The following is a 24,600-nucleotide window of genomic DNA, read 5'->3' on the forward strand; positions in this document are numbered from 1 at the left end:
GCAGTATAGGCCCTAGTGTGGTCTATAAAAAACGAATTAGAGGGATGTGCTCTGTTTGTTCTTCTATAGCTCAGGGGAGGATTTGCAAGTAGAGATTGTATTTTGCAACCTATCTTTATTTATTTATTTTACTCCTTCTTGGATATATTTAAATTCTCAAACACTCCTTGCATGGTGCTGTGACTTCAAAAGTCACTGACAGACCGAATAACACCCACTTTAATACATAACGTGTCTTTTTCATTATAAATACATGAAGTAGGGTGAGTGGGTTCCTCTTCACCAACTATAGGCTACCACAACACTCTCTCCTCGTCTCTTCCCGGATCGTACCATCGCAGGGATGGACGGCAACTTGCGTGAGGAAGAGCCGGAGAGGAATCCTTCATCCGTGACCCACATCAGGGCGATGAACGCGGCTCTGTGAGTAGGAGCCCCGCGGTGCTCTCGGATTCGCTCCCCCCGCTCCGCGCTCACCGTGCGGCGGACGCTTCTCGCGGCGCGCTTCGCCTCCCATCGTCCCCGGATCCGCTTCACCTCCTCTCCTCTCTCCATCCTTCCTCCAGGAAAAAAAGGGAGAGAAGGGGAAGAAGAAGCGGCGCACACCGAGAACGGGGGCGACAGGATCGGTGAAAGTAAGTGGCTGGAGACGGGAGGTTGATGGGGATATGTGGCTCTGCGGTTTACACGACGTTCAGTTTAAAAGTGAAGCTAGTACTCGAGCTAGCTGCATCTCGTTACTCGTTACCTGAGGCTACATAGTAATGGAAAGTAAATGGTCTACTCCAACTTTAGCTCGTTGTTGAGGCACAGTAAGGCTAGTGTTGAGTCAATGGTAATGTAGGCTACTAGTAAAAGTGTTTTTGTTATGGCTAACTGTGGTCTTCATTAAAACATGACACTAAGCCTTCACAAGATTATACAATGTAAACTTTACTTTACTTAAATGGGCCCTTGTATGAGAATTAGCTTCCTTGAAGTGTCCATTGTACATGTTATATTAACACCACTATAGATGAATGTTGAATGTTGAAAAAAAATTACCAATAGAGTCTGATAGATATGGATTTTTGTGGCAATACTAATATTATGGAGTAAAACATTTCATAACCACAAAACACAGTTTCCCTCAACAATCTGTGTAAGTTTCGACAGACTCTGTCCTTACCCTCAACATATACAGCAGTGGCCTGGGGGTAGAGTGGTAGTTCTCAAACAAGAAGGTTGCCAGTTCAAACCCCACTCTTCCCCATCTGCATGCTGAAGTGTCCTTGGCAAGATACTGAATCCTAAATGGCCCCTCATTAATGGTGAGTGTACTAATTGTAAGTCGCTTTGGACAACAGCGTCAGCCAAATGACATGTAATGTAGTAATACAGGAAAACTACCAAAAGAAACCCAAAATATTTTGGGGAAAAATCTGAAACCTCATGGACAGTCACAAGTGAGGGAAACCTGTCCCAGGAAGTGTCTAACATAAAGAGTGTATTACTGTTTATCAAACCGCATCAACAAAGAAATGTTATTGATGTTTGATATTTTAAAATGCATGATCAATTACCAGAAATAAAAAACACAATAGAACCACATATAGAAATGTTAATGTAAATGCACATTATTTCTAAATTGTTTAATCGGTGGTATAAACGTTTTCATATTGCCAAACTAACAAACCCCAATATAATGTCTGCTAAAGGCTGCTATAGGCAGAGTGTTACTGTCACACCCTGACAAATTGGTCCGCTTCTAATTAACAATATGACATGATAAACATGTTATTATTAGCTAAAACTGCACGTCAATGCAACTGCATTGATATAAATGGAGTTGGCAAAATATAAGGAACATTTTTCAAGATGAAACTACACATTTACACAAGTTAAATAACACATTATAATATTCCTGTAGGCAGGATTAATTGCAGGACTAGTAATATATTACTTTAAACTTGGACCTCCTCAGAAAGCTCCTGTTTTAATATGTGTGGATTGTTTATATCATCTGTCATTGTTGAAAAGGTTTTTAAAATCCTTCCGTAGCCCATGGCATGGTGATTGATGATGATGGATCTATTGTTACAGTCCCCATGACATTAATGACAGCGAATATAAAGACTATCCAGGCCTTATCTGAAAGGTCGCTTACTTTGTATGCACCAGTCTGTCTTCAGTCTGTCTAGGTTCAGGCCGGGCCCAGATGTACAGGAGGAAGACTGACATTTCTTTCTCTTGGCTTCTCCCTGGGGGAGATTTTCAATTTCTCCTATATTCACTCTTTCCTTAAAAGTTTGAAAACTCTCAACTTACAAAGAGCTAACCATATAAGTGATTCAGTGGTCCACATCATTAAACTGGGAAAAAATAAACATTGACGACCAACTTAACTCTGTTGTTGTTGCGTGTTACTATTGTGCCAATGATATTTGTTAGAACGAGCTAACATTTTGCATTGAATTTTTACATCTCAATAAAATGCAGTTTTATACTGTAAAGCTGAATGAATCATTTTTGGTCACTAGTAGGCGATGTGTTAGTCATTAACAGTAAGTAGACAATTGTCCACTTGTTGACAAACTGCATCATTAGCATTTAGAGTCATGTTTGTGACCACCTGATGAATATAAATTAAATATTTGTGCTTCTGGGGTCGCTGAATTCTCTGGAAAGGAGAAACAGTGACTAGATGTTTGACATTATTAATTTAGCTTGCTGCTGTTGTTCAGTTTTTGTCTTACAGAAAGCCTTTGCTGAAAACCAATACATGTGTCAGTACAATACCTTAGTCCATGTAACATTCCAAATGTATACCTCTCATATTTGACTGAAACATATTTACACCTTTTGTCCTTGTTGTCCTGACACCAGCTGCGGTAGATGCCATACAGTCAAAATGAAATAGTCCTAATCTGGCAAAACTGTGATTGAAAAAATAACTGGTTCTTCAGAATAAGTAAATAATATTAAATCTGAGGAAACATTTGATGGCAGCTTTACTTGACAGGTTTTGACATACAGCACTGTGGACACATTTTGTTCTGTTTCAAAAGACCTGGAGTAAAATTACAGACCATCAATCTGAAAAAATGAGCTGAAACAAGCTAAAGTACGTTCTAGAGTTGCAGAACTGCAGGATATAGTTTTAGTGTTGTCTTCTTTGACCTCCCAGGTAACTGAAGCACAGAGAAATCATCCAGGGTCTCTTGCCTGAGACTCCAGCCTGAAGGTACAGTGGTGTCATTAATTTTCCTCTCGATGAAGAGACTCACTTACTCACCTCCTCTCCCCATGCCATTCTTCCCACTCGCCACGGCTCATCTCTACATCCTGCCCTCATCAGTTCTTGTAAGCATTGATTATTTCCTTCTCCCCACTTATAAATAAAAATTAAAGTCACATTCTATGCATAGTGTGCAGTGGTTATGTAAAGTCGATGTGGTTTGATGCCGGCCCTAGGTTAACACCAGCCCGCTCATTTGCTTCGGAAGGCATTTCCGAAGATGGAGCTCCTTCCTGTCAAAGTAAGGAGGAAGTAAAAATCTGATGTGCGTAACTGTCAGTCAGCGCTGCTGGGGTGACGGCCCATCTCCCTCTGACAAGGCGACTGACATTTTAAGATTTAAAAATGACAGCAAAGTAACCGTTTGATTGACGACTGGTGGCAGATGCTTTGTATTTTTTCATACCACAGAAAGGTGGATTACATACATTTCTTATATGTTAAATAAGGAGCACTGTTTGCATAATGTCTGCTTCACCTCAGGGGTAGGAAAATAACAGCTTTTTGGCCTCCAATAGACTTATACTGAATAAGTAATGTGGGAGAAAAAGTAGGCTACATTAAAATTGTTAAAATATTCTACTCCCTGTTATGGAAGTTTTCTGGAAGCTGCTGAAAGAAGAACTCGGGCAGCAAATGATTTCTTATGTAGAAGATTTTAATGGAGACTTGACGCATCAAGGAAACCAGAAGGTGGAACTATTTACAAAGGCTTACAGAGAGTAACATTGGCAATTGTCACCCCCAAGTTTGAAGATATCTCCCCCAGCATCCCCATATAACTTCCTCTACTTGCCTCACCCATTCTCACAGCACATCCATGGAATGACTAGAATGGCTGTCACTCTCCATGTTACATGTAGGTTTTCGCATCCTATTGGATAGTTAAGTCTAAATGTGCGTTCCTAAATCACATTGTCCCTACGTCTCGCAACTGGTGAAATATCCAAAAGAGTTGACGTTGGTGCCTGTCTTAAGGAGCATCTGAAATAGATATGAAAGTCCCTCAACGTAAATATTACAATGTAGTGTTGGTTGGTCCTTTATCTATAACCTGACCTTGGTACTACTTAGAGAGAGAAGCGAGTGTGTATGGAATTAGACTGGCACTATTCTCCTGTACAGATATGATGTAACATACAATATAAATAATATATAGTGGCATATACAGTAATGTGTGAGGATGGTCAAAAATTCCCATTCACCATAAGAAGTTTGCTTCTCACAAATACTAACACATAGAAGTAGAACGAGGGTTGTGTGCCGTCATCCTACACAGAAGGTTTCCACCGTACCCAATCACAGTGCAGATTTCGGTGGCTCATTTCGCTGCCTGACTTAATATTTGCCCAAACATAAACATCGCTACATGTGCTTATATTTAACACTGGATGCAACACATGTCTGCATAGCTCTGGCAGCCCCTAATGTTAGCCCACAGTTAGCTAGTAGCTACCTCATACTCAAGTCACCACAACAACACAACGCCCAAAGCTAAACCGTTCGAAAGTGGTGCTCTTTCATGTGAAAGGATTCTGACACAGGGAAATGCAGCAAATGCAAATGAGCATTAACAGAGAGTTGGGAGCAGATAGTTGGGATCTGGGTCCTGGATGTAACATCTTGTAGATGTTGTTGGTATGTGCCGATGCATCAGCCAGTAAAATGAGAGAAGAAGAGAGGAAGGGGATACAAGAGGGATGCTCCATGTTTGACTGCTTGTGTGACCCCACAACAAGCACATCAGCTGGCAGTGTGATAGTCCATGGCCCCGGCGATGGGGAGAAAAATCGATGACAAGTTTGGAGCTATTGGAGTATTTTGCTGTAATAAGCACTTAAATTGTTATTTATGGATTATTGTAGTTGGGTTAGGTTTTATTTATTATGGGATTTTGTTGTGTAAATATGTTGAGAGTTTTACACAGTTAACTATTATATATATAATTGTATATATACTATTATATATATATATATATACAGTTAACTATTTTTCCAACTGTTAAGAGTTATTATGTCAAATTTCAAATTCCAATTTGCCTGAGCAAAGCCATTGTTGACAATGTTTTTGTGCTTATTTAAGGAAAATGTATCAGTTCTGGTACCATTTAGGCACCGGTACCGTTTTAAAGGTATTGATCGAAGAACAACAACAATGCTTTCCTTTAACCAGGACACTCTGTGTGTGTTTGTTCATGAATAAATGATCATTTACATCCCTAGTCTCTCCATGTAGTGCTACACAAATAATATATTCACATAATTTGATCTGTTTTTGCTGAATTTGTTGGTATAAGATGCTTTAACTCCACGCTTGGGTGTAATCCTTAAACAAACAGTTTACAAATCCATCTCCTTTTTCAGTGAAGTGACAGAAATAAACAAACAGAGATAAAGCCCCCCCCCCAGACCCATATTGAGACAGAACTTCTGACCCCTGTTTCAAAATAAACAGCTCTAAGAGTAAATATTCTCAACATGACAATGATATTTGGTACAGATATTTGTTTTTCTTTTGCTAATTATTGCTGCAGTACGAGGGAGACAATAACATTGAACGCACACCAAACTACTCTGTAAAGAGAGCTCAAGTGCAGGGTTTGAGACTGTGTGGCTAAACATCACTGCGTGACTTAGAATTTTTGTGTTGCTCAGCAGGTCCAAAAATAAACCTGGCTAGATCAGCTATAACTATAACACAAAGAGTAGTACACTTTATTTCCATTAGGTCATCTCACTTAGCTCAGAAAGTCAGAGTGTCTTGCTTCTGCTTTACACACTGTATGCTAATCTGTTAGCATGCAGACCAAGAGAGAGTGAGGAACATGGACACATAATGTGGGTGTTAATCTTCTTGATTCTTAACGATGAAACTGTCTTTGTAGCAGACCAGAGCTGAGCAGCCTGGTCCCATATGTATCTGCTGAACGGGTGCATAAAAGCAGCCTGCCTGCTGTGTTTAAGGCCAAGAATACACCTGACTCTACCCCCTGCCGTCTTATGATCTACACACAGATGTATTCTAAGGCTCCCTTTGTCCATAAACACGCCTCCGAACTTTACACTAACTCTCTTTAAAACATGAAGCCCGAGAGGAGAATGCCGCCACTATGCACAAATGCTCTCACTTTGAAAGTCACTCAGATCTTGAAAGGACAGGAGAGCAGGCAGCACACACACACACACACACACACACACACACACACACACGCACACACAAAAACATAAAAGCATGGTGCGGTGAGTAAAACCGTTAGGGAGTTAATTCCATTTCTGCTGACGGTAGATAGGTCTTACCATTCTCTCTCTCTATCACATTGTAATTACTTATAAGACCATAGGGATTATGATGTCCCCAACTCCCCTATGTAATAGAGCCTGTGCTCCATATACCCCTTTAGCTTTGCCATACAGCCTCTATCAACCCCTTATTAAGCTGCCCCTCTCTTTCATTATGCCCTCCATGTAATATCCTCCGTCCATTAACTTAGTCCATTTTTCCCACTCCTCACCATTGCTCCCCCTCCTTGTTTTGTTTCCCCCACCATCTTTCCTGCCTTTTCCTCATGCTTTTTCCTCCTCTGCTCATTGCTCCACTCAAGCCTTCACAGCTCTGCCACACTGGATCAGCTCACTCTAATTTGACTCCTACACAGAAGGCAGTGAAAGGGAGCAGAACCACTATGCTGTGAATATATGAGTATTTGAGCTGTAGAGAGAGAGGGGGGGGGGGGGGGGGGCGCTTTAGGGACAGAATACAGTACAGTGTATATTGAATATACATTGTCTTACGCAAGCAGACATGGTCCTAGGCGCAGGCACGTCATGTCCGTGCATACATCAAGCTTCGTTTTCTCAGCTCTGTTAATGTTTGCTTTTTCCCGAGCGCCAGTATCTATTTCCGTCTCGTCTCCATGGCTCCTGGCTCAGCAACATGCAAAATGTAACCACAGCGGCTTCTGATCAGTGTTTCTGTCTTTAACTGCTTCCAAGTCTCTGATGAAATGTTTGTGCATCTGTGCATCAAAGAGCTGCAGAATGTGTGGTGGTTAATATGTTTGTGTATGTTTATACTGTAGATAGTTTTGCTGGTTAGACTTTCACTGAAAAATGGAGATTCACTTTTTCTCCACTCACCATGATGGAGTGGTGAGTGAAGAAAGAGGTGTTGAGTGGGAATTGAGTGAATTTTAATTTTTCTGATGTTTCTAATGGCCCCAAGTCTCCAGGCCGGATTTTCATGATCCACCTCTTGTTCCCATTGGCCCACACTGGCCCCATTTTCTGCTGTGTGTTGGAAGGTGGTCCACTGCTGCAGTCCGCATTCACATTAACACATGGATCAATGGCAGCTTATCAATCTCCTTCTACTCAAATAAGGACATATAAACTCATTTAGCTGCTGACTTTTTTTTTTTTATATTGTCAAGCACTGCCTCCATTAATGTGAAGGGAACTGAATCAGACAGTTTTATGATGACTATAAACTGCAAACTAATTATTGCATTGTATATGATAGCGATTTTTTCGTCAGAATATCATAATCAGAATATCACACATTTTAGATGTTTTCTTACATGATTTTCTTACATGATATATATATTTTGACACAGGTATAATATTGACAGAGAAGACAGGGCTCAGTTGGAGCCCACAGTGAATTTTGTGAGCAAAATCACAATTTTTCTTTTACGTCATGCAATATGATGATTGAGCACAAAGTTCATCTCAAATGTTTTTTGTTTTTTTTATAAAAAATATTGACCAAAGAACACATATTTCTATATTATTGTAGGAAAACTTTCACATTTTCCTAAACCAAAGTGATTTTCTGTGTTAAGCCCCAAATAATTCAATGATGTACAGGTTTACGAAATTTTTTGTTTGTATTGTCATAAATACGCTGAAAATTTAGAGTTTCAGAATATCATTTCTTAGTAGTTTAACATAGGTGATGAAAATATAACAGTAAATATCAGAATATAATCCTATCGAAGGTTCAATACGTATCAATTGATAATGCATTGAAAAGTGGCTGTATGACAGTTTGTGGGTATTCCCTGTGTTTCCCAGTTAAAAGTTGTTTTTACAGGCTGAGACATGGTCATTATGTTCATGTAATGTGCTGATAGAGTGACTTTAAAACCAGAGCAGTAGAATGAATTAGGTGCTCAATGGTTTCCCTTTTGACACCACAGCACTCTTGAGTTGCTACGGTGACAGTGTTCTCACTTTTACAGCATCTGTCAGCGGACCACAGACAGTCAAATAAATGACACATTAACGCACACGAGGACAGGCACACAGAGCCAAGGGAAAAAGGGGAAACCGAGTGAGTTGTTTGTCTTTTAAAGGTAGATAAGAGAATCGCCAACTGCTCAACAGCAGCCTGAGCCAACAATCAGCCACAACTGATTTAGTCTCAGCTCTCTCATACAGGACCTGGACCCTGCACTGCCAAATTTAGCCTGCTAATTTACTTCATCAGTACAAACAGAGTCACAGGAACAGCTGGGCTGGAGCCCTTCGCCATTTCAATCTTGTGGAAAATATGTAAATGACAAAATTCACAGTGAGGTAGCCAGCAGCAGCAACTGAGCTCTTGGGCCTCATTCATAACCGTTGCATACGCATCTTTCAGAACCCATTGTGTGTGATCGCCATTTCTCACACAAACATTGGGATATTTGAAATCAATGTTGATGGGACAATGTCCACACTTGTAAGCAAATCTTATCCCATGCATACAAACATTTTGGAGATGGGAAAGTACCAATGCATGAGGAGGTGGTTTGAAGCAGATTATTGATCAACTTCATCATTGCCATTCAAACCAACAGCGTTAGTTGTGCTTGTTTGCCATAACTGTTCCATAAGAAACTTCAATTGTAAAAGATTACTTAAAGCAAATTACAAATTACAGTTTTAAAACTGCAAATGGGAATAATAGTCACTGATTACAACTGTAGTTTTCACGTGCGTGTGTTTGTAAAATCACTGCTGTGAAATGACTGTCAGGTGCAAAGAGCACACAGAGCGCACTGGAGACCATTCGCAAAAAATAAATAAACTTTGTTCACCTTTAAACTTAAATTTAAAAATGATATCCCAGAATGGAGGTTAGGTTCCCACTCATGTGTGAAGTAATAGGTCTGATTGCTTGAAACATAAATACTGTGGAGACACTCATGCGTAATGCTGCGTGATAGATGCTCTGGCACTGATATAGGAGTACGCAAATAGATTACTAGGAAAGGAGTGGTCAGCGACAACAGCGATTTTCTGGCCCATGATGATGAGTGACTCATCAGCAGATATAGACTCTATAGATCTGTGATGTTGGATCTTTGAGCTGAAAAGGTCCAGTTCTCACCCCTCTGGGTTAACTAGTCGACAGGTATTTGATCTAAATAACACTGGATCATTTGTACCTTTCTGCTTAAAGCCCCATTTGGGACAAATCCAATTCTGTTAAATTTTATAGATTGTGGATATCGCAGCTGTCTCTGAATTTAATAGTGCTGTTTCGAATTATGAAAATACGTACAGGTGATTCAAGAAGTCCTCTCACATTATGTCGATGAGAAGCAATTATTTTTTGCTTCATTTCGTGTCCTCTCTGTCGTACTTAGTCTTGATCGCTTTAACTTCATTAACAGCATCAGCAATACGTACACTTTTAGTATGAATCCACTCGTGACTGTGTTATTGGTACTACATGGCTGTGGCCACATTATTAGTCTACATTGTCACTTCTCCCTGCAGAGGCTTTTCGTCTGTTGAGGTTGACTTATTGTTGCTAGCACATGCTGTGTTTATGTGTGCACAGTAGAGATAAGATTAGCGGAAAGAGCAACCATTGGCTCTCTTTGCTCTCAGGAGGCTGAGCGATCTCTCCCTCTGGCCTATTGATCCAGAGGTCAGGTCCGACTCAGGCGAGAGTCTTGGTTGAGCGACTTCCTAGAGCTCACAGCCATTCAGATTTGAGCTTTCTGCCATGCTCTGTTAAAGGCAGCTTCATCACCTTATCCTGCATGGACCTTCAGATCAGTCGAAGCTGAGCAGCCAGGTAACCCCAGAGCTTCATCCAATTTTGGAGCCGGATGTCTGGAGCCGCTGTTGGGAACAAGGCGGTGATTCAGTCGGCTGAGAGGAGCTGAGCTGTAGATCTGGCAGCCAAAGAGGCTGAATGTTTTCATGCTGGAATGTCCTGTGTGTTCACACAGTAAAGAAGAGCTCTCATGCCTCAAGCCTATAAGTGTATTGTAAAGCAGTAAAAGTGAGGGCTGCTGTCCTGCTAATCCACAAGTTATATCTGTACTTTATCTCCCCCTTTTTTATATGTATATTAGCTTTTATTTTTTATAGAGACAGTGAAGGCAAGACTGGAAACAAGGTTAGAGAGCAGGGGAATTGCGTGCAGTAAATGTGAGCACCAGCTGGGAATGGAAACTGGGACCTGGTACTCAAACCATGTGCACCCACGTGGTATGCACCCTGTCAAGTTGCCCCACTTTGACTCCATATTTAGTGCTCAACATACTGTCTTGTGGTGTGCTCCCACAGTGGGAGGTGCATCCTTTTTTTCCTTTCATGTTGAATTATAAGCTTCTTTAAGTTTCTTTACTTTCTCTGTGTAACCTGCCTGGTATTTTTCTTTGTCTGTGAATGATCTGTGAGTGTCAGCTGTTGAAGAATGAGCTAGCCATTACTATAGAAGAAGCACATTCCCTTTTTAGTACATACAAGCGTTTACCATCAGGAAGACGGCTCAGGGTGCCATCCTTCCAATCCACCAGGACTCGCGGATCATTTGTATTCACGGCACTTGTGAACAAACTGTTAAGCAAAAAGTTTCTGAATCTTGCTGTGTGACGGCGTCGCACCTTATAATATGTAGAGCTATTTGTATGACAGGTTAAATGTGCTGTCTGTGGTGATGTGTGATGTCTGTGGTGTTTTGGTGGGTTTAAAGGTCTTATTGTTCTTCATAAGTGTCTGACGACTGCTGTGTAGCTCACGATGAATTTCCGAAAGAACAAATAAATGTATCTATCTTTGGTAGCCCTCACTCTCAGCTCTTCTGTTTGTTCCGAAAAGCTAGAAATATAATGTGTACCAGTTTCTGTGCTTCACAGTCTAACCTGACTACACATCTTTGGAATATAACTTAAAGCTAGCGTTGGTGATCCTGGAAAAGCTAGCAAGAGCTTACATATTACCTGCTCCCATCTCTTGTCAAAGCTACGGCCCCTTAACACATGAACACACACTGCCTAACTGCAAGAAGCTAATTATTCAGTGACTCGATTGCTAACTTCTGGCTATGATGTCGACTTCAGTCCGATTACACCAGGGGTCCTGCTAGGGCTTATTTTAAAAGAGGATTTTGACAAATAAGATAAATGTGTCTCAGAAACTAATTAACAACCCAACTATAACCTTGAGTGGTCATCAAGATTAGAAAAGCGGTAATAAAATACAGACCATATACTTAGTAAGACATAAATGTGACTCTGAGACCAACTTGTTAAATTAAAACATGCATGTCTGATGGCCACATTGGACGTATCCGGCTGATGTTGTTAAGGAGGAATCGAAAAAAGTGCGCTTCTAAAGCATTGTTTTCAGAGTTTGCAACAGTTTGCCGTCCAGGGTCACCACCAGGTACTTCTGCCTCAGAGTTGGCGCCACCACTACATTGCCAGTGGTGATCGTCAGGTCTCGGTAAAAGGGACCATTTCCCTGAGCATTTACTCAGTCATGTCATCTCTACTGTTAAATTTCCCATCAGCAAGCTATTACAGTGAGCATTCACGCACAATAGCAGGACCTGTTCTATGAGGAAGGCAGCCATCATTAATGCCATTAAATCATAAATACACTGGCTGACATGTCAAAATGTCTGCTGTGAAAAAGGTCTGTTTACATTAGCTAACTAAGAAATAGATGGAGCATGTTGTGTTGGTTGAACTTCTTTACAGTGAGAAGAAATAAAGCATATATTTATTTACATGAAATTGTCCCAGTGTCTACTCACAAGCCTGTACTGATAAACCAGAATTGCTTCATATCCACTTTCTTTACTTTGCAAAGAGCTTTTCTCGCTCCTGAAGTTAAAAAGATCTGTATCAATAGCAGGCTGTTGCCATGACGTAGCTGGCCTGTGCTGAACTTCACCAGATAAGGATTGTTGGAGCCAAACCAGCAGAGATTGTATCAGACTCAGGGAGGTGGAACTGTTGTGGAAGCTCTGGGGGATGAATTCAGCATTGTTAAAACCAGGCCAGTGTGAAACGCTGTTAATACGATAAAGCCCTTTTTTCTTCTCCTGCATTCTTGCTGCTACACACACACACACACGCTTGTAGATACTAACAGATCTTGGCAACTTTTGTGTTGTTCTGAAGGTAGCCACAGACTGCAGCACAGATGCACTATTTGAATACTGCAGACTAATTAAATACAAGTCAATAAATGATCCCTTACTGAACTGCCAGCACCAACAGAGAACAAGAGAGAGGGAGCACAGGGAAGAGCAGTTGTAGACCAGAATAAAGCACCACCAGCATCTCAACTGACCTCTAAATCATTAAAAATAAGGCACTAAAAACAACTTGGTGTAGGAGGCTATTGAAGCCTTTTCTCAAATCACAAGCCAAGCAAGAAGAGGATTAAAGCATTGCTATACATGGAAGTAATTCAAACCTTATATCAACTTATAGGCTACTGTTAAATTTGAAAAGTGGTATATTGTTGAACAGCATGTGCTTTATTTTAACTAAGCACATTTTCCACTTTTTGAAGTAGAAGAAATGGTAGAAATGATCACTGCACCAGTTGCAAGGTTCATGAAGGAACGTAATCCCCCTCTCTCTTTAAATGCTAGGCATGTTTGCACCTTGGTGATTTGCTATGCTTATTGGAATCTTTACGGAAATAAAAGAGATGGTTTCTCTTCAGAGGAATAGATCCTCTGTGTGTGAGTTAAGAGTTAATGCGCGTTGTGCACCCATCTATGTAGGTTTATATTACCGTCTTCATAATGCAACTTTAAAATACAAGAGAAATACAGTTGCTTTGGATAGAAGTGTCTGCTAAATTATATCTAATGAAGTGTAGGACAAAAGTTCAATCATTTTCCTCTGACTCAGAAATGAGTTTGATTACAATGTGTCTGAACAAACCTCATCATCAGACCCACACACCCATGGCTGCTCAGACTGGCTCATAAGTATTTCCTCTTTAAACAATGTGTCTGCTGGACTGGACAAAAAAAGACAACTGCATCTGTTTGAATCAAGCAAAGACATTTACATCACTGTAAAAAATGGAACCCAATGTCTATGAGGGCTGTTTACTGGCCTCTTATCCTGTGAATACAAACTCATCACAAACATGCTAATGCAGATAGGGCACGAGAGTGGTTCCAGTTTGGCACTGGATTTGGCAAAAAGATTGGTTCTTACCCCTTATCACAAACAAAAGTGCAAACAGAAGTTCTTTGGGTTTAGATTTTTCCACTTTCTCTTTGTCGGGGGGATATAAGTAGTCCACAATTTAATGGTAAGTCCAGCATTCTTAATACTGTACTTCCACTAAGTTGGAGGGATTTAGAAGAGGTTACATGAAAAGCCGAACTGAAATTAAATCATCAAGGGGTAATATATACTGACAATATTCTTTATTCCCTAAAATATTGGGTCGTACATGTCCCACAACACCACTCAGTAGGTCTTCCATTTGACATCTTCCGTAGGGTATATATAACGTCTTTTAAACACTGCATTCTTAATGCAGGATTTTTTTTTGTAAAACTCAACATCAACCACAGCTTTTCTTGTGGAAAACCACCTTTGTGCCTTCACCAAGTGATACACTTCTGCAGGATTTGAGGAAACCACACGCTCGCAACTATTTTCAGTTCTGTAGACAAATCATGTTTTTGAATTCCATTATATAGATATGTCGTCCCAGATTGTTGTGTTTGATCATGTCAGAGTCAAGCAACAATCTGCATCAGCTGCCATGGTAACGACCTAGATGTGTGTAAATCTGCTAACCAGTTGTATCATTTTCCAACACAGAGTAAAACTGTGTCCTCTCGGTCTGTCCTCCTCTGTGTTTGTGTTGCAAGTCATGTGTGGACAACCTTTTGGCTTCTGTACTGTGGTTTGCCTGGTTAGTAGAGTTTGAGCTGGTGTATTCAATACCACTCTGGTTCAGACCAGACAACTGAACCAAGATCATTTGAGAAAGTGGCTTGCTATCTTGGTAGTGGGGTTTGGTTGTGCTGCAAAGGCAAAGAGACAATCCGAGGTTTATTAGGTTATTAGATTATTTTAACATGATTTTAAGCTACTTTGCTTATCTGTCGGCTATGAACTGTTGAAGAGGTGATCTAATAACTTATGGTAACCGATGTACACATGAATCCCTGTTCAGCCAGAAAATGTGAGCAGTGAGAACTGCAGCCTGTTCCAAAATTCAACAATGTATCATTCGCCCTTTGTCCAGGCCAAATGAGCCAAACTACAGGTGCAGCACCCTGAGATACATCAGCTGCATATTAATGGTATTTAAATTGGTTTTGAATATTTATGCTGTGCTCTTTGTCATACCTGCACTGTGCTCACATCATGTTGTATCATGGGAGCAAACATGTGAGGACAAAATGTTCTTTTAGTGTAGATGAAAAAACTAGCAGCAGATGGTGCACATCTGAAAAATGTGATAGTGATATAGGCCACAGGGCAGCAATGCCTTCATTCATGATCAAGCACTGTTCAGTATTAGCACTGAAGGAGCTTCCTGTCTGTTCAGACACATGCAGCACTTAAGTTGTTTGCATCAGCTGCTTCCTTCAAGCCTCAAAACCACAGGCTAACTCAACAGACCACCACATGACTGGGAACATGCAATCAAATTTACACAGGTGAACAATGCTGGCATTCCAGCGTAACGCTTTAACTCTGCTGGTGATGTCAGACCAACCCACCCCCTCAACCTCCTTTATGTCCAAAGTTTTGTCATCCTTGATTAATAAGACTTGATATCCGTGTGTGTGTTAAATGAGAAGAGCCGGAAATGAAGTGTTTTTATTATAATAACATTATCTATCTCATGGTTGGCTATTTTAAACCAAATGCTAAGAATTGATGCAACAGAAGCAGAAATGTCCTGCACTGCATTACCCACAGTTCCTACCTATTGCCATAAGATTGTAATTGCGAATAGGGGCAAGATCCTTTACATTAAATTATATCAGAATTATTCGTGCAATTCCCTCAGGAGCCACACAACATTTCATCCAATATTTTTTTCCATCTTGCAGAAGTACCCTCAAGACAGATGCCCTTTAACTCTAGAGAGAAGATCACAAAACTGCAGTAGACTTCGTTCAGACGGGCTCCTGCAATGAACTGTTCCATGAACTCCACTGAGGTTAGTAAATGGGGTGAAATTGAGTGTGAAAAACCCATGGGCAGATTTACCCACAAATTCTTTTAATTTAACTAATTCAATTATGCTTCAGCTAAAGAACGTGCATGTGAAAGTTGCATCTGAAAACAACATCATGAAAAATTAATAATGTGGGACTATAAATGCGAGCGCTAATTCAATCTGATTCCCTCATGTGAGTCTTTTCTCAATGCTGAATTTCTTCCTTCCAGGTCTGAATAATAAGGGATTACCTCACATAGCAGTTTAGATGGATCCAGTTTTGTCATCTAAAATATTCCAATTTGTTGTATCAAACGTTATGACTGGCTGGATTGGTGCCTTGGCTTCAGGTTAGCGTTTGCAATCTCACTATTTGAATATTCATGAATCTAAGGTCCATGAGCAGGGGAACCAGCAGACTGAGTTCAGATGTTGCTCCTCCACTGCAACCTGTTTATCATAAATCATGGTTATTGTCATTCAGAGTCGGATGGAAGCTTGAGAAGTAACAAATCAGTGATAAGACATGATATGAAATTAACATTCATTTCATTATGCTTCGTTTAATGAATGTAGTTTTCTGTGGCTTTACATCTAAAGAAGGTCCCAGCGCGGAGCAAGCGGAGGGAGACTAACTATGCAACCTAATTAAAAGTTTCAAGTTGGAGGCATGCTGATTGTAAATGACTTTAGATGATGCTGGTGGGCTTACTGTTGATCTCAAGCTGTTCATGCAGTTAATTAAAAAAAAAACGATGTGGCGAACCAAATCGGTTACAGATTGCAATTAATGCACTCTGTGAGTCGAGCCGAGAGAGAACTGTCCTGCCTCGTTAGCAAGCGCACGCCTGGCGGGGTCAGCCTATCGGAGAGCGACCGCTTTTTTATTTGTTTTACATCCTTTTTCACAAACCATTATTAACAGCAAACCAAGCGATAAGCAATCGTGCAGAAGAGATAACAAAAAAAAAAGAAAGCTGCTGCTCCTGGGAAAAGCTTAACTGTTGCTTGGCAACCTACCCGCACGCATTCAAATGGGGGAGGTTCGATTTTGAAGGACAGTCCTCTCTTCATCCTCACCCCTTCTGCTTTATTCCTCCGTCTGTGAGACGATCAAAGGTATGACAGGTAGATAAAGCATGGCAGTCAAATGAGGGAGATGGGAAGATAGGGGGAGGAATTTTGAGGGAAAGGAGATGGGGTGGAGGTTTGGAAGATGGTGGTGGTGGTGGTGGTGGGGGTGGGGGTAAACTGGATGTTTATGGATATCACATTTCCAATTAAATCTTCTCCAATTAACCTCCTGAAAACACAACTGACTGGCAGCAGTGAGTAACGTTAGCCCGTCCTGTGTGAGACACGAGATCTAGGTTCTGGGTGCGTTTAAGGTGATGCAGTCAGAAATAGGTTTACAGTGCATCAGGGGTCTATTCTGGATGCTTCCTTCCTCATTCCTCGCTGGAAACAGTTCGCTGGCGGGAGAGAAGTGGGTTACACGCAGGAACTAGAAATATCATGAGGGATGACTCAGGGGGAAAAAAGAAAAACAGCAGCAGTGCCTGAACATCACAACAAGGAAAGACAGTTCAAGATGAGACATGCCCGTTCCACCACACTACAGCTGCTGCTCATCTGAGGGGAGCGAGGACGAGGAGGAGGATGTTTAGATTCAGTCACAGTGCAGACAGGTAGAGTGATGTAGTGTTACGAGGAAAGGTGGCTAAACTGTGATCATCACACCGCGAGAAGCGTTCACGAGAAGCATATTACCTTGTGTCACCAACAATCCAGTATGTTTGCCAAGCAATTAGCATTATTTTCTAAATTAGAGAATAGACATTGCCTAGCTCATGCTGGACGATGCATTTTAATGAGAGACATGTAAACCTGCCACATTTGTTGAAAACTGTAAATCCAACCAAACAAATTCCCTCTCACTAACATAATATGTGAATATTCATATGTAATTGGGTTTGCATTGACATACAAATACTATTAACTTCCTGTGAGCTGTGCTGGACCTTAATAATAATAAAGGTCAACATGTTTCATAGATTCCTCAAATCAACTTAGATGTGATTTTAGTCTTCTTTGTTTTCCTACCAATGCAATTTTTTATATGATGAGGGGGTGCGGATGAAGTATTCATTATCATTATCGTCTTGTGAAAGTATAAGTATCCAGAGGTTGGCCGAATGGAGCTAGAGCCAATCCAGGCTCACATTCGACAAGGGATCGGGGATCACCCTGGACAGGTCACCATTTTATCAATTTTGTCTTATCACAAGACCAATATACAGAGACACCCATTTACCCTCAAATTAAAACTTAAGTTTAGAGGTTCCAAATAACCTGACCCACAACATCAGTTTGATAAATATTCTCATTTCATTCATCTTGTAAATATTATTCTAAGTCAAATCTTGTTTGCTTGTGTTTGGGGATCCATAATTCAAGTTGAAACAGTTGATTAAGACATGAATGATCTGCTGATCTTCACTTAAATTTACAATAGTTTTGTTTTGTCATTGTATGCTTTATCTTGCTTTATGCTTTATCAATATGTGTTTAGATGGATGCAAACAGAATCTGCCATTTGGTTTTCAAGTAAGACAATTTCCTGAAAATAGGGAAAATGTCCTTTTTATTTCCCCCTGAATCAAAAGCAATGCATTTACTTGTATTGTGCAAGCAACAGTCAAAATCTCTGCTTCAATAAAATGGTAAATGGAATTTGCATTTTCAAATATTTGCCGTTTACGTTAAGTTTTTTCTTTAAGTATAATCTTTGCAACATTGTCTTTGCAACAGTTAATATTTTATAAGTTACTGCAAACCTCCACCCTTGTAACTCAAGAGAAAATGTATACGCAGCTCTTCTCTGAAACGCTGCTAAAGTCCTTTCACCTCATATCTTCTCCAGGGCCCAGCTTGAGTGCAGCGAAATCTCTCAAGGGAAGGAGAGCTCGGCTTGGTCTTTAACTGATCCAACACTCCCTCTGCTTACCTTCACTTTACCGTTCCAATAGAGAACTTCCTCTTCTCCCCGGGGGCCCTGACTCCACATCCTTCCAGTTCTCTCATACCTCCCTCTTCTCAGCTCTCCTTGATCAACCCACCTTCAAAACTTCTCGGAGTCCGGGCCTCCTCCTCCTCCCTGTTCCCTCCACTCTCCAGTGGGTCTGTCCCAGGGGGTTTACCGCGGCCATGGCAGTGCCCTCAGTCCATGAGTTTCACTGGCAGAACCTGGCACGACTGCCCAGCGGCCGCGTCTACCACACTCTGTCTGAGGTGGGGGGGCAGATGTACATGCTGGGGGGCTGCGATGCTGCGGGGAGGCCATGCCCCGGCCTGGAGCTCTATTCTCCTGAGGTACAGAGCAAATCCAACCTGGACACAGTCTCTAATATTACATTTGTAGAAGTGCTGTTAGAAGTCGTTTCAGTGCAACAATCAATTGGTAAAACATTACAGTATAATCATAGTTGTTAAACAGTGATGAATATGTTTTCAACAGTCTATAAGCTACAACAAAAGACATATTCCCATGAATAGTCTAATGTGTTCAGGATGATGATACTCATACATGATGCAAATTTTCCCTATTGAAATGAATGCACTGAAAAGGGGTTCCTAACCTGGCTCTGTAGAGGGGCACCCAATGAAAGAAGGAAAACTACAACCTAAGACAAGTTTTACCCCTAGATCATTGAAAACCTCTGAACAACCTTCTGTTCCATCATGTATGTCATCAATATTGAGTGGCTCACATGGATGTCTGGAAATATCACATGTTCTTGGTGAAAAAGCTCAACAACATGGTTCTAGAAGTAAAAATCCCATTCTTTTTCTGAATAGATATTTTATTATCAGTCTATTACAACCATACAAGTGTAGACTCACAACATTGCATGCTCCTGTAGAAGCCAAAAGTCTGGATGATATCAACTGACTTTTAATAAAACATGTTTTGATCACCAAGTCAAAGAGATCCTCAGATATGATGGCGGTATCTCTGATTGGTAGAGCTCACTGTTACCATGGAAATGTTAACTACAACCACCATAATCATGTTGGCTACAATCAGATCTCTCTAACATGCTGATGTTTTTTACAGAACGCTTTGGAAAAAGATAATTTGCAATACATGCATAGTTTCTTCACTCTGAAGATAATTATGTCAACATCTTTGTACCTTTGCATTTTTTCTATTTTCTAATATTGTTTTATAAGATAAGATAAGAAAATAATTCCTCTATCAGTCCCCCAATGGGGAAATTTGTTGAAGGAATATCAAGAAATTTATATAACTATATATATTTATATATATATATATATTATTATTTTTTTTTTAAATAAAGAAGCTTATATCGTAATTGAACCAGTATATACAGTGTAAAAAATATATATTATGTGTCAGAATATCCGAATATGTACAGTGGATTATTGCACATGACCGTTCATATTGCACAGGCGGATAATTATGTTACAGTGAATATTGCACAGTTAACAGAGTTAAAGTTCATTCCATAATGGTGGTCTCACCGCTGCAGGAAGGAACGACCTGTGATACCTCTCCTTCAGACACTTAATCAGTCCGTGAATCAGTTATGCTCTGAATCAAATGTTTTAAGGTCACGATTCATCTCAAAGCTGTTCAGCCTGTTTCCAGACCTAAAACTCTTTTACAAGGATTTTCTGAAACTCGGATGTAACCAGATATGTTGACATGTTCTGATCTTCTTTGGGTTTGTATGAAACTGCTTGCCTGACTGCAGCTCCATGTTCCTGTCTGCAGGGGGACCGCTGGATAAGTTTGCCCCCAATGCCCACCCCTCGTGCTGGGGCAGCTGTGGCAGTCCTTGGAAAGCAGATCCTGGTGGTGGGAGGAGTGGGTGAGGCCCAGAGCCCCCTAAAGGCGGTGGAGATGTACAACATAGAGGAGGGAAGGTGGAGGAAGAGGAGCGCTCTGCGGGAGGCCCTCATGGGGGTATCTATCACCGTAAAGGGTATGGATATTAACATAATAACTGTTCACACTATAAACCTAAACCTAGGAGGGCAACTAAGTTGTGTCATGATTGCGAGCTAATACTGTACCATAGAGCACAGGCCTCCAGTGTGACAGCAGCGTGGTATGGTGTGTGTAAAGCAATAATGAGACCATAAAGGTAGAGTTAATTAAAATGTATTAGCTGTTTGGCGCAAATCTCATATTAATGTATAATGACTGAAATTATTATTAATAGGCAGCTCCAGAGAGAACCAAGGAAAAACACTTTCTCTTTCGATCAACTTGAAATGAAGCCATCTGTCCTCGACCCAGTCATAGTGTCTCATTCCATTAAGTGGTGTTTTTAACACATTCTACTTTAATATGCATGAAAAATCGAGCCTAGGCATGAACTTTGTTATTGGTTTTGCCGAATGTATTTCGTAAAGGCAGCAGGGGATGTGTTGTATTATTCATTGAGACCAAATGAAGGATGAAAACTGTGTGTGGGAGGAAAGATACTGGAACTAAATACAAAAACACTTCCCTCCTCACAAGCCTTATTTTAAGACATGAACTCCAGAGGATGACCGCACAATTGAGTGTGTTCCCAAAAGGGTCAGGACATAATGTATAAATTCAGCTGTGTTTTTGTTAACAGCACATCAACACAGGCATCACGGTTTTTCACAAAAATCTTTTTGGACATCTTCGATTTTGTACTTGTGTGGCACCGCTTTTTTTCAATTCCTAAAATATTTGTACTCTTTTGTTGTTGTTTATTCTCACATGTCAGACACATCATCAATACGCTCACTCACGTAGGTTGAATCCTCCAAAGGATCTCAAGATGCGTTCTCACATTGGCTCATCCGGACTTTATTCTGGAGGCTGGCCGGCTGCAGTCGTCAAAGCTGAACAGAATAGTTTCAGTATAGAAAAACACATCCATGTTAAGATTAGCACACCCAGTTGTCGCTACCACCGATGTCCAGCAGGGACTCCAGTGTCATAGTGTAGAGGAGACTTAGGCAAATAGCATCCTCTGGGCTTGAACTGGCCCTGCAGCAACATATTTGGCCCCTGACAAAGGTTTTCACATCTGAAGTTAACAGTAAATCTACTATATAAAAATGTGAAAAGACGAAGACGAGCGTCCCCACAGATCTGACCTCAATACATCAAATACTGCCCCCATGTGAGAGGAGGCATGTAACCCACTGTTACTGCACACCGGGCTATTCAAACACATGATGCTGAGATTACATTTTATATATTGAACATATGAATAATACATATGGGTAATATAATCTATATACTTCCTGTGAATTTAAACACAGCTTTAATTCCTGTGCTTGCTCTGTATTGTCTCATGTGCACATATATCTGACAGTGGGAAATAAACTGTAGATATGCTTGTACAAAGCTGCACCCTCAGTGACTGATGTTGAAATACTGGACCATGGCTGTTCCTAATTGCTCAGCCCTGCTATAGAGTGTATACTGTGAAGTGTACAGCAAGTGCTGCTTTCATGGATCTACACAGTGCAGTACTTAGGCTCATAATGACTGGACTCCAGCATATTGAAAGAGAAAATGATGATGATGCAGGTCTAGACCTCATCAAGCTGCATATTTGGAAGCAAACCACTTACATTTTAAAACTTGACATCAAAGTATAATGTTCCTTTACATGTTATTTTGCCAACATGTTCAGGGAGCTTTCTCTGCGCCATGTTTTCATTTTATTTGCTACTCTTGATTTCACTTCATCAGTGTTATTTCCTCGGCCTGGCCTGCTTCGATTTCTTTTCATCGTCGGATGTCTCTCCTCAACAATGAACTTTGAATTCTGCTGGTCAGTTGAATCAAAGGTCAAAACCCCTGTTTTTTGGTTTGTGAACACGTACAATCACTGTTTGTCCCTTTTTATGTAGTTTTTATTTTATTTAAAATTGTATCGCTGCTGAGGCCCTTTACATTTTCTTTTGTCATTAAACCAACTACGACTACAGCACTTTATTTAAACCTCACCTCAGTACATGTTGTTTTTAAACTTAGAAGTTCTCAGGCAAGTTTTTCCGATTGGATTTCAGTGGATCAGTTTTTTCAGCCCTGACGCTCAGATCTATAAAGATAAACAGAGTTTTCAGAGAGCGTCTCGTCAGCCATGGATGAGTTTGTATTCAGTCCAGTGGTGCATTTGTCAGTGTCTGCAGGAACACAGATAGATGCTGCATACACACAGACTTATTGGCCTCATATAGGCTTCATCGTGCTGCTCTCTCCATCTCCCTGACCAATCTTCGATCCTCAGCCCCTTTGCTTGTAGTTTCATCCCCAAACTCATCCCCAGCAGCTGAAAAGGAGACAAATAGTCTGACAAAGTGATCGATAGCGACAAATTAAAACAAATATGGTATATTTAAATGGATAGTCAGTCACAGAATTGATTAAGTATGGCATTTTATTGACATTTACAGGATCATTATTTCCCAGATATTAGATGATGAACTTTAGGTAATGAGATTTTTCATCACTCAAATTAATATAACCTATTTGGAAAAAACTTCCTTTGTTATTTGTGTAATTTAGATGCATTGAGATTACAATTTAAAAGAAAGGGCCGTATAATGAGAAACATGAAAAATTGATAATGTAAAAAACATAATAAAAATGCAGATTGTTTCCCCGCAGCTATTTCTCTTGAGTTTGATGATTAATGTTTTAGTTTCTTTTGTTTTCACACCCTCACCCACTTCCATCCTTATTCTGGAGGTGTCTTCCTAATGTGCCAGACTGGGACTCTGCATTTTTATTCTGCTGCTGTACTCGCCATCCTCCCCGTCCGCCACTTGTCTGTCACACTCTCTTGCCTCGACACGAGCTAACTCCTCATCCAGCTCTGTAGTCTAGCCGATTTTTAACACTCCATAAAATGCAGTGCCGGTGAGGTGTTTGCACCAGCTGGGATTGGCCTTTCACAAGCTGATTGTTGCTGAGTGAGGGGTTGCTACTTCTTTTTTGGATGTTGTGAGGGATATTTCTCAGACTAATCTTAAATCAAAAAAATTGATTTATTGAAAACTGAAAAAATGTATGATTGCTGTGAATTATGAATCTGAAATACTCTGGCTATGTGTGTGTGTGTAGATGGACGGGCTCTGGCCGTGGGGGGAATGGGTGCTGACCTGCTCCCTCGTAGCATCCTGCAGCAGTATGACCTGCGGAAGGACGTGTGGGCGCTACTTCCTCCAATGTTGACCCCACGCTACGATGCCAACACACAACTGCTGGGAAGTAAAATCTACGTGGCAGGTACAAACGCACCACTGTGGCTGTGTTTATACTGCAAAAGTTGCATTTTGTCAAACAACAGTTTCATTAGTACATATAAATTTGACCCTGATCTTAAAGGTGGCCGTCAGTGTAAGAGACCAGTGAAGGCCTTTGAGGTGTACGATGCAGAGACGCGTTCTTGGACATCGCTGCCCATGACTCCCTGTAAACGTTCCTATTGTGGAGTGATATGGGACACAGCTGGGAGGCTCTGTCTGCTTGGAGGACTGCGACAAGGAGGAGGACACCAGAGCTCCAAGTTCACCAAGAACGTTAATATTTTCGACACTAACCAAGGTACAGAGAAACCCACACTCGTTTGTACATCTATCTTACTGAGGACACTCATTGTCAAAATGCATTCCCTAGCCCCTCAACACAACCTTAACCATCAAAACTAAAGGCCTAACCCTTACCCTGAGCCTTAGCTAAACGTAATTCTAACCTTATCCCCAAAACCAGGTCTTAACCCTTAAACAAGCCATTAAATTTGGGTCAGAAAGTGAGGACCGGCCAATTCTCAGAAGAGCACACACACACACACACAC

General features: G+C 40.8%; 1 protein-coding gene across 1 annotated transcript in view; it reads left to right on the plus strand.

Annotated features, from left to right (window-relative positions):
- Positions 1–311: 311 nt before the first annotated feature.
- klhdc8a (kelch domain containing 8A) overlaps positions 312–24,600 on the plus strand; it is a 39,589-nt gene continuing 15,300 nt past the window's right edge. The window contains exons 1-7 of the mRNA XM_062398313.1: positions 312–635; positions 3,167–3,342; positions 15,611–15,720; positions 18,644–19,092; positions 20,519–20,729; positions 23,867–24,031; positions 24,131–24,349. Of these exons, the coding sequence (XP_062254297.1) occupies positions 18,928–19,092; positions 20,519–20,729; positions 23,867–24,031; positions 24,131–24,349 (760 nt within the window). The 5' untranslated portion in view covers positions 312–635; positions 3,167–3,342; positions 15,611–15,720; positions 18,644–18,927. The remainder of the gene's footprint in view (positions 636–3,166; positions 3,343–15,610; positions 15,721–18,643; positions 19,093–20,518; positions 20,730–23,866; positions 24,032–24,130; positions 24,350–24,600) is intronic.

The sequence above is a fragment of the Platichthys flesus genome, chromosome 2 (genome assembly GCF_949316205.1).
Source record: "Platichthys flesus chromosome 2, fPlaFle2.1, whole genome shotgun sequence".
NCBI lineage: Eukaryota > Metazoa > Chordata > Actinopteri > Pleuronectiformes > Pleuronectidae > Platichthys > Platichthys flesus.